Here is a 15977-nt window from a genome sequence, read left to right on the forward strand (position 1 = left end):
TGCCTCATATGCAATTATAAAGCAAGCGTTTTATGGGTAATCATACATACTATTATTTAATTATGCGTCATCAATTTCTAGATTGAAAAAAACTAAAATATATTATTGCAGTTTTTAAAAAATGTAGTTTAACTGCAGTAGAATAATGTCAACATTTTTTAATACATATTTTGTTGTATTTTTTACCTATATTTATATTATTGTATTGACTGTTTTATGGTTGTTTAGTTGTTAGGTCATCAACCACGTACAAGCTTTTAGCTTTTTGTTGATGAAGCTTTTAATCTTTTAATGTATTTTATTCTATATTTTTAATATTTTCTCTTTGGATGAATAGATTAATAAAATGAAATGAAAAATTCTATTTTAATATTTTCAAACAAGCTTCTTTTTGTTATCTAGATTCTTTCTACAGTCTTCCATCTGTCAATGACTTCATCATTGAAATCTTGTTAGCGTCTGCTCATCCAGATGTACGGACGGCAGCTATGGAACAGCTGTATGCGTTAGCTACCACACGTATCCAGGATAGCCCACATCTACTCCAGCCTAAGCTCTTCCTAATCCAAGTGTTCATCAAGGCACACGTTCCCCTGTGGCTCACCAGTACATATACCAGATCTTCAAATTTAAGGTAGGCATAGGCCTTGACTCTAAATTATAGACTACTAAACTAAAGACTTTACATATTGAGTGAATTACTGATACTATTAGGTTTTCTGTCTATTTTCTATCTCAGATTGCTAAGTCAATGCAAACAATATTTTAATCTACGATGTCTATTGTTTGAAAGATTAACAGGTATGTAAATATCCTCACAAGAGACTTGGTTAAACTCCCAGCACCATATAACAAAATTAAAATATTGGGAAAAAAAAAATTAATTAATTTGGTCAGACTATATTATTGTATAAGAGTTTTCTATTTGCTAAGACCTACATGTAATGTACATTGTGTCTTGTTCAGCGTTTGGACCTAGAATCTTCCAAAATTGTTTTTAGAAAGCACACCCCATATACATATACATATGAATTAATATAAAGTTCTTAGGTCGTAAAGGCCAATTTACACTGACGAGCAGGCAGTAAGGTAATAAAATTATAGAATCTGTTATTCCTTATGACCCTTTACCATTTAGCGTACAAGCGGTTTCCGCTTTGGATACTGTAGATACACATTCTGCATGGGACAAGTTATGTGGTTTTTCTACATACCGTTACCGTGTAAATTGGCCTTTAAGCATCTTGCCTAAGGATACAGTTAGTATGGTACAGATAGGCTCTAACCCATGCCTATCACATGCTAGCCCGATATTATCATTACACCATCATTCTCTGATATATACAGCACCCGTTGCAATTCCAGAACTCCCATCCAGAATGCAACCAGGCCCAATATTGCTTAACTTTGGTTACGATTGAATTTCAGTGGAAGAACAAACTATCCTAGGTGTGAATCCAAGGTCAATGTTGGAGGATGAGATTGAATGGCTTAGTAACTTTGAATCTGGTGCTTGTGAGGAGAGTGCTGTAGAGGTTGAAAATCAAATCATCACAGGTCATCTACTCCTAATGAAGAATCTTCTTACTTGTGAGGACATCGACAAAAAACAAATTGGTAAATATACAAAAAATATCCATGGCAACATGATATAAAGAATAATAAAACAACATTTTAATAAAATATTGTAAATGTACTAACGTCACAAACTTATCATGATTTAGTCACAAGATTTAGTAGAGATCAGCCAACATACAGTCTTGAAAAAATACATAAAAAAAAACAAAACATAAACATATATGTGCCCAGTTTTGTTTAAGCCTTGTGTTACACTAAATTATGTTTGTTTTAGCAAGTATATCAGCAAAATGATTACAATGCATACCTAGATACAGATAGTTGTATGACATTGCCTCTTTCTGCAGATGGGAATTAAATGGTCCCATGCACATACATTGCACATGTGCAAAATTAAGAACTATTTGAAAATAGTAGATGTATTGACAAGAGCTGGAGTGTGCAGGAAACTACTGAAGGATATTAGGATTAGACAGATGAAATTCATAGGACATGTGTTGAGGAAGGGAGGTCTGGAGAACTTGGCATTAACTGGGAAAATAGAAGGACGAAGGAGTAGGGGGAGAAAAAGAGTCACTTGGTTGGCCAGCATAGCTGAATGGATTCGGAATAGAGGCGAAAATACCAAAGAAGTGGAGTTGCTGAACATGGCAATAGACAGAGAATTGTGGCACAACATGATCGCCAAAGTCTCATGATATGGCACTGAGAGAGAGAGAGAGAGAGAGAGAGATGTGCTACTATACAAGTACCAGTCTTGTACTGAAGAGGTCACCAAGTATAAAGATGAAATACTGCAAATCAAAATAATATCCTACCCTGAATATAGGGTCATCCTATATAAAATGTGTTATTTTCATTGTAGGTAAACAGCTAATTGGCAGTATGTTAAATGAGTATTTGTTCCCAGCTTCACGGATTATACTCGCCAATGCCAACAACTCCAGGGTCACATCAAACCTAAACCTCAACCCAAAGTAAGTATTGACTTCAATTTACCAAATCATTATCTATTTCTTGTATTTTTGCAATATGTATATCCCCCAAAAACATGAAAAAAACTTATAAAAAGACAAAAGAAACTGTTAAATTCTACCAAAAACCCATTAACTCAAAGTCAATTTGACTATGTTATGCTTTAAATTTTTAAAGTTTTTTTTTTTTCAGAAACATTTTTTTTTTTTTCGATCCAACTTTTGGTCAAAGTGAATAACTATTATGTGACATTAAAATGGCATATTCAACAATAAAAATGTTAAAAAATTACTTTTTCAGAGGTACAATATATCCTTAAGATATGATATATAATAGTATATTGTTGGCTTTTTAAGTGTGATTTTTGTGGTGTGATGTCATTAACTGTATTGTTATTTGTTATTTTAGGTTAGCATGTAACACAGCCAAGTCAGCTGCTTATGATCTCCTTGTAACATTATGTGATAATTGTTCAGATAACCTTAGTCAAGTAGCTCAGCATTTATCATTAATGCATCACCAGCCTTCAGCATCTGTACAAATGCAATGGGATGTAAGTTTCAACTTTTTAATAATAATAATAATAATAATAATAATATTGCTGAGCATTTATAAAACGCTCTTAAACTGCTACATCACAGTGCTATAAAGAGTAAAAATCAAGTGAATTTTGAGAGGCTTAACACTGTTAAGATAAGATGTATGTTAATGTCATGTTTACATGTGATATACATGAAATGAGTTGTTTACATTGTTTACATTGCATACAGTATGAAAAACACTAAGATTCAACAACAATGGCTCTAGGTGTCTATGCAAACATATCACTCGGTGACCATTCATATCTTTTGTCAGTGGGAAAGTCGTTGGCTTATGATAGATCAAATCAAGTTAGCACAGACACTATGTTGCTGTTGTACACACTACTATTACACACTATTCCTACTCTTGAATGTAACATTTGAATCTTTAGAACTTGCTTTTTTTTTAGTTATCCCCACCGGTTGATGGCAGGTCACCTAGTAAATATGTTGGGTTGAAAAACGGCGGTGCTACTTGTTACATGAATTCTGTAATTCAGCAGCTGTATATGATTCCAGGAATACGAGAGGTAAAGTATTTCTATATTTCCTGTAACATATATTGATTGATGTTACAATTAATTATTAAACAGTATACTAAAGTAAAATGCTTAAAGATAATACTTAAGAAAACATTAAAACCTAAGACGGAAAAAGTACACAGCAAGAAAACTACATAATAATAAACATAACAAGTATGTATTGCTAACTTTACCTCTTAACAAGTTTCCAAATAAGATATATATTATGAACCCAACATAATACAAATTCGTTTCAGAGTGACATTTAGTTCTTTTCGTATTGCAACATCATTACATTCATTTATTTTCAGGAAATTCTTGGTTGCCATGACAATGATGATGATGACGACACAGTATTCTATCAACTACAGATGATCTTTGGTCATCTGATGGAGAGTAAATTACAGTTTTACGAACCAGAACGGTTTTGGCGGGTATTCAAATTGTGGGGTGAGCCGGTCAATATTAGGGAACAACAGGATGCGTTTGAATTTTTCACTGATTTAACAGATCAAATTGATGAATTTCTAAAGGTTAGTTTTATTTACCTGATGTTAGTGTTTTTTTTGGGGTGGGGGTTGGAGGTTGGAGAGAATTAGAAGATAATGAATGGACAAAAGTTTTTAGTAAGAACCAAAAACCAAATCTTTTATTTCGTTTTTTATTTTTCACTCTTCAAATGAATTTAAATAAGTCTTGACCCCGGTTATTTATTTGAATTTTAGGCTAACGGCAAAAAACAAATCTTTAAAAGCAAGTTCCAAGGAGTCTTCACAGACCAAAAGATATGTCAAGACTGCCCTCACAGGTGAGCTAATAATATCTTGTAGCTGTTTACAATGAATGAAGAATCAATAAAACATGAATTAATAAGAATAAAGAAGAATCGCATATGAACTATTTCTTACTGAACCACAAACTGGAATGTTGTTTTAGGTACGAGCGTGAGGAAGAGTTCTTTGCTTTGAACCTCACCGTGAAAAGTCAAAATCTAGACGCTTCTTTGGAGCAGTTTGTGCGTGGTGAAATGTTGGAAGGAGATAATGCATATCTTTGTGAAAAGTGCAATGAAAAGGTAAACAAATATATAGATATTACAACACGCCACCTACTGCTACTCTTATTCAATTTATCCATAATAAATCATTGACGAATACTAGGACATTTAAAAAGGCAGTGCTCCAACTTTGAACGTGAAGTAGAACAGTTATAGACGGCGTGCATGACAAGTTGATTTTTTACCACAATCGGTCAACTCTGTGTGGCAAACATTTTTTAAATGTTTATAGAAAGCTGAACGTGCATTAGAGTGCGTTAGTTATCACCACTAGATATCACTTTACGTTAAGGCTAATTCCAAATGGCTAATTAACCAATGAAATTGAAGAATACAATATAAAAAATGATAATTAACTATTCTGGATCAAAATCTATACACTCTAAAGAAGAAAAATATATATAACAACCTTTTCCCACTTGCAATTTTTAATTAAGTTAATCATGAAAGTGCTTGGAAATAAACATTGACAAAATATTGATGCATTGTTTATTTTAGCGCAATACAATTAAGAGAACATGCATCAAGACGTTGCCACCTGTGTTGCTAATTCATCTTAAGAGATTTGGCTACGATTGGGAAGCTGGAAGAGCTCTCAAATTTGATGATCATTTTAAGGTAGATTTATGTTTGAATTGTTTATTCCAATTAAAATCACTAATAAACACGAAATATACAAATGTTCATTTATAAATAAATATACATGCATTTATCTAAGCAAATATGATTGTAAAAACCATATTCTTATGTGAAATTATAAACTATTTTTACCCTATATGTCAATCCATTCTTCAAGGCTAAGAACATTTTCTGCAGGCGAATTATTTCTATCGCTGTATGCATTGGCCTACTTTCACATCGCATGGTCAAATTTCCCTCTAAAATTCCTCGCACATCAATTAGTGGGTTTTATGTACTTACTATGCAATCATGATGACAACAAATTTAAAAAATTAAACTGTTTTTAAATGATATTTATGAAATATTTTCAAAATTGCATGGTTTCCATATTTCGCAAGCAAATTTACCCCTTGAAATATCTGTATATCTTACCCTATGTCTGAGTGTCGACTTTTCTCCACATGGGTGGCTAGGTGTTGCTTACCGTTGTCAACTTTTCAATTGGGAAGATTACTTGAAATGCATTTAGGGTATATATAGTATGCATTTTATATTATACAGTAATGATAGACATTGATATTTATTTTTTCGTCTAAAAAGTCTGTTTTTATTTGTTTACAGTTTCCATGGGTACTTGATATGGAGCCATACACATCAGAGGGTATGAGTCGACGAGAAAGCAGTACTGAACAGCACGATGGTGGGGGAACTCCAACAGAAAACTTAAAAACAAAATGCACACAGACTAAACTGGATGAACTCTACCAATTGGTTGGCGTTCTGGTCCACAGTGGTCAAGCAAATGCTGGTCATTATTACTCATTTATACGAGATAGATGGTGTGTTGATGTTATTATTACTAAATTTGATTATACATAACAGTATGGCCACACTTTCATGTGAAATAAATGAGGGGCAATATATGACAAAAATAGTGTGATGTGCAAATATGATAGTGACATACCCAAATATGGTAGTGGTATGACATAATCATGTCCATATATGGGCACGTCACATTATTTTGTCACATTAAGTTTGATAGGGTAGACAGAGCTTAAGGGTACATTTTCTTTAACTCCTGTATATGTCCCCTTAGTAGGGGTTTTACTGTATCTTTCTCTTAACACTTTGACTGCCAGAGGTTTTTCCAGTTAGTAACTGCCACCGCCAGCGTTTTTAGCCCAATTCGATGTTTTTATTAAAGCTGATTGAAACCATGTATGTGATCTGATTTATATGTAATTTAGACTAAAATAATCATAAAGATTTTAGCTTTACAGTGGTACCAAGAACGATTTTTAAATCGCAATATGTAAATCGTAATAGTAAAATGAAAGTAACCCACTTTTTTAGTTTTTCGTAGTTTCGCGCAAGAAAGTCGAGATATTCACGATTTTGTGCAAGACATCACAATATGAAAATATCGCCCGGTGAGATCAACAAACAACGAAAAAGTTACTTACACAGCACCGATAGGCCTATAAAAACAAGTTATCACTATCGAAAAATGTATTACATTTTATAAATCATAAATCTTACATCAATGTTTCGCCAAAATCCACATAGTAAAGACACCAGGCCTAGTTAACCAGGCCTAAAGTTGGTCCGGAACCGTTTTACGACTAGGCATAGGCTAGCCTAGTACTACTAGCCTAGATAGTAAACTGATGATAATATCCATACCATTTCAAAACAAGTTTGTTGCGTGAAACTCGGTCACTTTCAGTAAAACACCAAAACAATTAGGGTATACATACAATAATAAAATTAAAGACTTCATATTGAAAATGACTCCATTATTTTTATTCAGATAACAAACAAACATGTCAATCCACAAAAACCTTTGTAATGCTTCGGCGGCATAGCTAGCGCGCGACCGATACACAATGCGCCAAGCCATCGCTCTACGCGCTACTGTGATGCGCGGTGTTTCTTATTTCAACAGGTACCATTTTGACAGTCGTTTGTAACCAGATTAGTTACTTTCAAATTGTAAAATATTGACGGTCCAGACCGAATATAGTGTTCATATTTATAGTATATACCAATAATTAACCTATCTACCGGATTTCGTAAAAAAACGCGAAACACGAAGATCTTCGTGTTTGGCAGTCAAGCGTTGTGTTTCCAAAAACGAAGGTCTTCGTGTTTGGCAGTCAAAGTGTTAACATATCAAAATAAGACATTATTAATTTTAAGTATGATATTTGGAAATGTTGATTTTGGTGATGAGGATAAATTGTTGTTGTAGGTGTTGTGTATCTTGTAATGTTTTTTTTTTATATTTTGACAGGGGAACATCCATGAACAATACAAGCAAAGGCAAATGGTTTAAATTCAACGATACAGTTGTAGAAGAATTTGAAATGACAGATAACACAATTGAGGCTGAGTGCTTTGGTGGTACATATAAACCTAAATTCTATGATCATGGTATGTGTGTATTCTAATATGATAATAATCATTCACATGGTTACAGTTTAAACTATAGGCAGTGATATAACGGCTATGAGCACTCACTGGCTAAACCTAGGGACCCCTAAACTTAAGGGGTCCAGAATATGAGCAGCCCAATGAAACAACCCAGTGTTGGAGGGCCCTCTAAGAGTGCTAAAGCCTTTGCCTCCTTAATGAGGAGTGGGAGTTGATATTTTGCAAGCAGTTTAATGAGCTTGTCAGTCTAATAACCTTTTATCAAACTTAGGCTAATGGTTTTCTCATAGCAATAGTTGTACTTACTATCAAGGGAACCCTTTCCCCATGAACTAATGAGGGGCAATGTATGTTAACACTATGGCCAACCCCTATGTGGTTTGCTTGTTACAGGAACATCATATTCAGATACAAGATTACGCTATTGGAGTGGATATATGCTGTTCTACGAGAAGATAGAAGGGACTAAAACACCAGAGGCTACACTACCACGTGCGACAGTACCAAGAGCTGCGCTACTTAAACATGACAGTGAGGGCGACATTCAAGTGTACGTTAATTTTTAAGGATTATATATTTTTCTTTCTATAAAAATATTTGCACCCCACATTTTAACAAAAACATAATGAAATAATGAAACATAATAAGGAAAAGAAAATGTAAAGTCTGATTTTGAATTTTATTTTGAAAGGGTAATTTTTTAACTCCTTTAAGATAACAAGATATATAAACTATACTTACTTCTTAATACCTGAAATAAATGCAAGAAATCATTAACTTGCACAAGCCTCATCATTCAGGCCTTACATCATACGTGGACAATATACACCTTTCTGTCCCTGTCAAATAAGCTCTGTCTACACTATCAAACTAGATTGACAAAAAAGTGTGATGTGCCCAAATATAGTAGTGATATGCCCAAATATAGTAGTGATATGCCCAAATATAGTAGTGATATATATAATATAAAATAAAATATGGGAGCATCTCATTTTTTGTCACATAATGTTTGATATTGTGAACAGAGCTTAAGACTGTTTTTGGTGACAGTGTGTTTTCTATTCATGGTCCTATATGAAATAGCATCCCATTGGCAGTTTGCCAGGACAAAGTGTTTGCAATTTGGAAAGGAGCTTTAAAAATAACAAATAATAAGTAACTAACTATTATACATAAAATATATTTTACTTTACATCTTCCAGTGTGAATTCATCTCCAGAGCTGTCTCCAATGCATAGTTCGGATGAACTGAATGAGCTTTCAGCCCTTGTACAAAAGGGTGAAAAACGTGGGATCTTTGTAGAGAAGATGTCACCAACGATACAGCGGTTTATATTAGATGACAACCTTCAGTACATGCGCAATAGAGACATATTCAATGCCGACTATTTTAACTTTATTCGCTCACTTGTTTCTTGCAACAGTGTAAGTTGTGCATATATTTTATGGCTCAATTTTGCAATTTGCATTAAAAGACGTAAAGGTGGTACAGTAGTATCTAGCCAAAAATATGCAAATGTTTGTAAGTCAAATTAACTATAGCAAATAAGATGTTCTGTCCTTCTCTAATCCATAATGTAGTCATTAGACAAATTTGAACACATTTGTCCAAGGATTGTTTTACAGTGTGAAATAAATAAATAAAATAAATATCCTCACAACAACAAATTTGCTCATTGGACTATGTATATGTCACAATATTATATATATAAATATATACATATGTTCCACTGTATATACCCGCCTAAATGAGACAATGTGAAAATACACTATTCTTTGACTATACTGCGGTGACCTTGACATATTATTGATTAATTGTGTTTTTTTTTCTCTAAAGAGTCATATATACCTGAAAGATTACAGTACGATGGCTGAGACAAGTATAGAGTTGATCACTAACTTTCTGCTCAACACTTATTTCAAGACCAAAAAGTCTTTCAGGTTAGTAGATATACAGTTATTCCCATATCTCTTGGCTAAGGACACGAACAATACAACAAGTGTTAGTCTCAAATTTAGTTTTATGTTTTTAGGCACACGTGGCCAAGGATTACCAATTTAATTGTAAATTATTCACTGTCCTATCTGATAGGTGGTAATCCTCCTGATACAGGGGCTATTTTGTGAACCAGTTCTCTAAAGATTATTAAGCAGAAGACAGAATTTGATTGATTGCATTTTCTTTACTTTTACAGAAATGATCAAGAAGAATGGGAGCGATGTGTAGAGGTTCTGCTTCGTAATAGTCCTGACAGCTGTGCTTGGTATGTTAAGCATCTCAACTCAGATGTTGGAAGACCGTATCTTAGGTAGGTGTATTCACAGCTTTAAAGCTTTCTTTCTCGTACAGACCAATAAATCTTACAAATAACTGAACAACAGACCAACCTATTGAACTATTAAGACATTTAAGAGAGAAATGAAGCTGGGTTGCCCTCACAGAATTATACAATAGAACTCTCATTAAGATGTCATCTTGAGGACTCAACCAGATGTATATAGGTGTCCCCTGAATAGGGGTTGGCTGTAATGTTAATAATACCATAAACTACAGTATATTAGCCTTGTTCATTTCATGTAGAAGTGTTGCCTGTGTAGGGGTATACCCTGAATAAGAGTGCACCTATGATGGATAGACATGTCCCAAAGGAGAGGTTCTACCATGATATAATTGAATGTTGGAAATGCATATATACTACAGTATTAATTTATGAAATGATATTTCTAATTTAACACAGAATTGTATACATACAACAAGATAATAATTATGACACAAGCTGTATATTGTTTGCATTTTCTATATTTAATTTTAGGCAATATCTATTAGAATGCCCATCTTCCGAAGTAAGATTGTCTTTCACAAACATGTTAGAAGCAGCATTGAGGTACTTTATCAAGAATAACTCCAGTAGCATGATGTCATCCATCCCGGAACTTGATGGTCTAATAGAACATCTTCTAACTCTACTTGATAAAGACATTGCTAGCTACTGTCGCAATAGTTCTCAGTACTTCTGGCTTCTTAGCATGTACTTAAATGCAGTAAGTTTTCATAATTAATATTTTCTTATTTATATGTAATGTCCCGCCTTGACTATGCTAACTCGCTCTTGCTTGGTGATTACAGCGATTGCAGAACAAGGCTTTGCATGTGGATGGGATCAGCGCTCGGATGGTTTATTGAAAGATCTCCATTGGCTTCATATAAAAAAAAAAGAATTTTGTACAAAGTTATTGTTTTGGTTTATAAATGTATTTACTCTGTTGTTCCTTTTGTACATTTTTGATTTAATGAAGTTTAACCGTGACCAGCTTTCATTTAATTACAGGTGCCGACTTCCCTCCTCTAATGATCCCACCCGACTTTTCGTTTCACGATCTAATCGGAAAGCTGGTGACAATGCCCTTTCTGTCACCGATCCGCGGATCTGGAACACGCTACCTGTCGATTTGAGAGAAGTGATTTCGACACATATTTAGACGTCAACTTAAAACTTTTCTTTTTAATTAATTACTAAGTATTGTTAGGCGCTCTGTTTTTGTATAGAATAGAATGTATGTTTGCTTGCAAGCACTTTGTAATTTCTTCAGATTGTTGGAGATAATAAAGTTCTTATGTCTTATTCTCCTTTTAACATTAAATGATTTTATAATTTAAATGTTTAAATTTTTAAGCTACATATTAATTTATGTGTATTCAATTTAATAATGTTTTGTTTTTACAGAATGTTAACTGCTGTGTTCATCTATTTCAAAGAGGTGCTTATTGTAGACTCATCACTTTTCTTATTGGTACACCAACACTTACTCAGGTCAGAGGTCATTTTATTTGTAAAGTCCTGTTTTTTATTAGGGAATCACCGATTTGTGACGACCAAACTATGGTTAGTTCATTGGGTCATTGGGAAGTGTGTCCTTGCTCCTCACAGGTTGATGGTTTCTAGGTTTAGGCGACGACCAATGACTCGATTGATTGACTAGGTTGGTCGTTGCAAATCGAAACATCCTTATTATTGTCCTGAGTGGGATAAATAAAGTATATCTATCTTATTTTGTGTAATTCTATCACTTTTATACTGATGGTAGTGGTGGAGTACAAACTTAGACACTTAAGTCATTCTGATGATGAGTATGTTTTTAATTTGTTTTGTTTGTGTAAACAGGACCTAAACAGTCGACGGTGGACGTCATCGCATACAAGAGATTTTGGCTCACTGCATACAACGTTAGCAAGCATGGTGCTGCATTGTGATGTTTCCCAATTCAGAACAGTCGGTATGTAGAGTAAAGTAAAATTATATGTATATAAAAAACTGCTACACACTAAGTGATAACAATAGACGATGAATAGATATACTTACATTTTTCTTACATAAAACAAAATAAATTAGAAAACTTTTTTAATTTCTTTTGTTTTATGTAAGAAAAATGCACATTTGACAAAGTGGACCTTAATAGTACAATATAAATGGTTTATTTCTTATTATTATATATATATATACAAAATTAGTTTATTATAAATTAATAATAGCCAACTTTACTAATGTGTGTTTATAATATTTGGATACATTTTTAGTTTTTCACTAAGACTGAAATTTCCCAGATTGCATCATCCATAATTATCATTCCATCTATCTATATATTAATGCTACTAAAGTTTTCGATTATTTTACGTATCTCCTCCAAAACCACTGAACGGTACGTGCTCACATTTGGCACACTGATGTTTATTGATGGGCCGCACACAATAGGCTATGTCACTTTCTAAAATTTTAAGGATAAATACTAAAAAAAAACAAAAAATTGCAGTAATTTGACGTCTCAGCGATTACATAACGTCACCGTATAAACTGCGCAACCTTCTAGTTGTGTACCGCCGTGGCCGGATCTAGAAATACCATGCCGGGCCACCAAGTTAAAACGGTGTGTAGTCTTGGCATCCGCCCAACCGTATCGACTGAAGTTGAAGTTTTAATTAGTTACACCTATCCTTTGGAAAAGAATGTGTTTTGTAATTCACGGTTTGGCTCAGTGAGTACAACGCTGTGGCCATTGAAATTAATGCTTAGTAGGTTCGAGTTCGAATCCCTGATATGTGTAAATAATAAGTATCTCCGCTTAAAGAAAAAAATCTAAACCACAATGTAATTACAAAAGTAGCAAAAAAGATACCAAACCTCGCGCTAAAATTGCATCATCTAATTTCAAGTTAGTGAGTTCACTTTTTGTCCGTTTTAATATCACATCTTAATTCTATAACTTAATTCATATTTATATTTTTTATTAAACTGTTTTAATCTGCCGACTGATTAACAGATGTCACTTTCTAATGTGCACCCTAGATTAATATTCACACAGCACAAAGTCCAATATCCAGTGTTGCGCTTTTATAATACTTAATCATCCCATGGGTTACTGCTAGACCACACTTATTACAAAAGTAGCAAATAGGTAACAAATCTCCCAAAGAAAAACAATTGCAAAATGAAATAAAAAAAATGTAAATGAAAAAAAACTTAAAATTTAACAATTTGTGTTTCCGCAGCAATGTGTTGTTCATTCAATTTATGTTCACTTTTTTATTGTATGTATCAAATAATGAATACACCAAAAAAAATACCCAAAATACTTTCATTAGTGTTTGTGTGCATCATCTAACTAATTCACACAGCACAATTTTTGTTTAGCGTCTTTTATTTTCGTAAAGTCTGAACAGTAAAAAGTAAAATCTAAAGTTTCATATCCAGTATTGCTTTTACTTTTTAGCTTACAGATATTTTAAAGTGAAGGGATAGTGTATAACAAAATTAATGGCCATAAAATAGTTCAGAATTTTATTCTTAATACAATTTTTTATTTTGATAATTTGTCAAAGTACTTTTATCTTTTTTTATAAATGCAAAGTATATAGCCACATATTAAGGCAGAAAAGACCGTCAGAGCGCTGGTTACTGCTAGTTTAATATTATTTGTATAAATATGTGCATAAATTAAAATCTAGTTGTGTATACTTTTTTATAGATGAATGTTCTGATGACAAACATCCAAATATCCTGCCTATCCATGATTTAGAGACACCTTTACAAACACCTGAAGATGTCAAGAACATTCTGTTTGCTCCTGAAGGTCGCAGGTACATCAAAGAGGTAAGGTTTATGTCAATATATCATTACAAGCTTTGTCTACACTATCAAACTTTATGTGACAAAAAAGTGTGGTGTACCCATATATGGTAAGATATGTTTAAATATGGTTGTGATATTCTTAAATATGGTAGTGATATGACATCATCATGTCTATATATGATCACATTTGTTTGTCATCAACAAGTTTGATAGTGTAGACAGTGCTTTACATTATTAATATCTTTTAACCATATGGTTACTACATCAATTGTATTGTTTAAATCCTCCTTGATAGAAATAGTTGAAACAGAAACAGTGCCATCATCAAAAGGCATATTACAATGGTCCAAGACATTTTGGAAATTAGATTCAGGTATACCATGAGGATAAGTAGGGTAGCCGAGTGATTAAAACACTTGACAGACCTGGGTTCAATTCCTGATACGAACAACTCCCTGTCCGTTTATGTATAAATGAGTACCTGGTTAAAAAAAATACTAGGGAGCATAAAGTGGCGTGGAAAGGAACTGGCCACCTTACCACATAATGTCTAGGCTTATTACAATGACATCTTAACAGCTCATTCCCCATGTTTAGAATGAACACAGGTCTCGCCTTTTTTTATACCATGTAGACGTAGTAAGTATAACTGAATAATTCCTTCATTTTTAGGCTGTAGCAGCTTGTCGTGAGATGACCCCTGGAACCACTGCATCCGTCATCAACATGTTGCTGTATTGCAGTTATTGCAATGCTGTCTTCAGCCAAGATGTTCTAGAGGCTATCCAGGTAAAAAAATCATATACAATAGTACCTTTCTTTGGGACACCCCTATGAAGGTTACACCATTATTCAGGGTTACAAGTGCTGTGAAAGAAATGCTAAATATATTTGTTAACACCACGCCCAACCCCCTATTCAAGAGACTACACTATTAAGAGGACACTGGGTCCAGAATGTGTCCCCTTAATAGAGGCTCTACACCATTAAGAGGACACTGGGTCCAGAATGTGTCCCCTTAATAGAGGCTCTACACTATTAAGAGGACACTGGGTCCAGAATGTGTCCCCTTAATAGAGGCTCTACACTATTAAGAGGACACTGGGTCCAGAATGTGTCCCCTTAATAGAGGCTCTATTCTATATATTATTGATTCTACTAAGTATACAGTTTAAAGTCTGTCTTTTCTATATACAAAATTAACAAATAGTATAATCACAATGAAATAGAATTGGAAAAATTAATAATTTGTGCTACTTTTACTTAGTTGCTTTAATACTTTTTTTGTACATGTTTACAGTGTCAAATCATAACAGCTCCTTCACATGACCTAAGGTCAATGTGTAGTCTACTACTGGAACTACTACAGGTCAAAGATCAACTGCAATTACAGAGGTTAAAACTGTGTGTCGAAGGTCATGACAGTGATGGTCTATTAGGTTTGTGTTTGTTTGTTTAGTTACTTATAATTGAGCTAAATACAATAAATTGAAAAAATATATATAAATTTTACAAGAATTGGAGAAATTGTCTTTGACACCCTCAGTTTGCTACAGTGGAACAGCACTAGTTCTCAAGTGTACTGACGAGCAATGGAGATAAAATTCACCCAAAATTGTTCTGACACTTATTGTTTAAAAAATGATATTAAAACCACATTCAAAATAAAATAAAACAAACTAAACATTTTAAAATGTCTTATTGCTTGTAGATATTATTCAGAAATATAACACAACAGACAGTCGTCGTAGTTACCAATGCATTAAGTTTCTGGTAACTTTAGCAAACAAATGCCCAGTTGCTAAGGACTACTTGGTGTCCATTATGGCTAAATGGCAGTGGGCCATCATCTGGCTCAAGAAAAAGGTAAACTATTTTAAATTTTTATTTCTAAATTTATTTGGGGGGGTGGGGGGAAACTGTTAATAAAGAAAAGTAATATTGTAGGCAGTTTGGGCAACCTCCGTATACGTATTTGTAAATTTCGCATACTACGTGACACATTTTGTGTAGTGTGACATCAATACTGTACGTGATAATGATTTGATGCTTTTAGATATGCGAAAAGCTTTTCACACGTTTTAGT

The 15977-nt window shown here is 33.6% G+C and overlaps 1 protein-coding gene across 1 annotated transcript in view; it reads left to right on the top strand.

The window, feature by feature from the left end:
• Nucleotides 1–15977, top strand: part of LOC140052208 (ubiquitin carboxyl-terminal hydrolase 24-like) — a 45099-nt gene that overhangs the window by 25010 nt on the left and 4112 nt on the right. Inside the window, exons 28-50 of the mRNA XM_072097662.1 lie at nucleotides 403–634; nucleotides 740–801; nucleotides 1429–1617; nucleotides 2444–2555; nucleotides 2962–3106; nucleotides 3545–3664; nucleotides 3967–4188; nucleotides 4381–4463; nucleotides 4592–4730; nucleotides 5211–5330; nucleotides 5955–6172; nucleotides 7627–7766; nucleotides 8160–8316; nucleotides 8969–9191; nucleotides 9604–9707; nucleotides 9962–10075; nucleotides 10580–10808; nucleotides 11492–11578; nucleotides 11930–12041; nucleotides 13788–13912; nucleotides 14564–14680; nucleotides 15192–15330; nucleotides 15603–15757. Coding sequence (XP_071953763.1) covers nucleotides 403–634; nucleotides 740–801; nucleotides 1429–1617; nucleotides 2444–2555; nucleotides 2962–3106; nucleotides 3545–3664; nucleotides 3967–4188; nucleotides 4381–4463; nucleotides 4592–4730; nucleotides 5211–5330; nucleotides 5955–6172; nucleotides 7627–7766; nucleotides 8160–8316; nucleotides 8969–9191; nucleotides 9604–9707; nucleotides 9962–10075; nucleotides 10580–10808; nucleotides 11492–11578; nucleotides 11930–12041; nucleotides 13788–13912; nucleotides 14564–14680; nucleotides 15192–15330; nucleotides 15603–15757 — 3344 coding nt within the window. The remainder of the gene's footprint in view (nucleotides 1–402; nucleotides 635–739; nucleotides 802–1428; nucleotides 1618–2443; nucleotides 2556–2961; nucleotides 3107–3544; nucleotides 3665–3966; nucleotides 4189–4380; nucleotides 4464–4591; nucleotides 4731–5210; nucleotides 5331–5954; nucleotides 6173–7626; nucleotides 7767–8159; nucleotides 8317–8968; nucleotides 9192–9603; nucleotides 9708–9961; nucleotides 10076–10579; nucleotides 10809–11491; nucleotides 11579–11929; nucleotides 12042–13787; nucleotides 13913–14563; nucleotides 14681–15191; nucleotides 15331–15602; nucleotides 15758–15977) is intronic.

The sequence above is a fragment of the Antedon mediterranea genome, chromosome 6, assembly GCF_964355755.1.
Source record: "Antedon mediterranea chromosome 6, ecAntMedi1.1, whole genome shotgun sequence".
NCBI lineage: Eukaryota > Metazoa > Echinodermata > Crinoidea > Comatulida > Antedonidae > Antedon > Antedon mediterranea.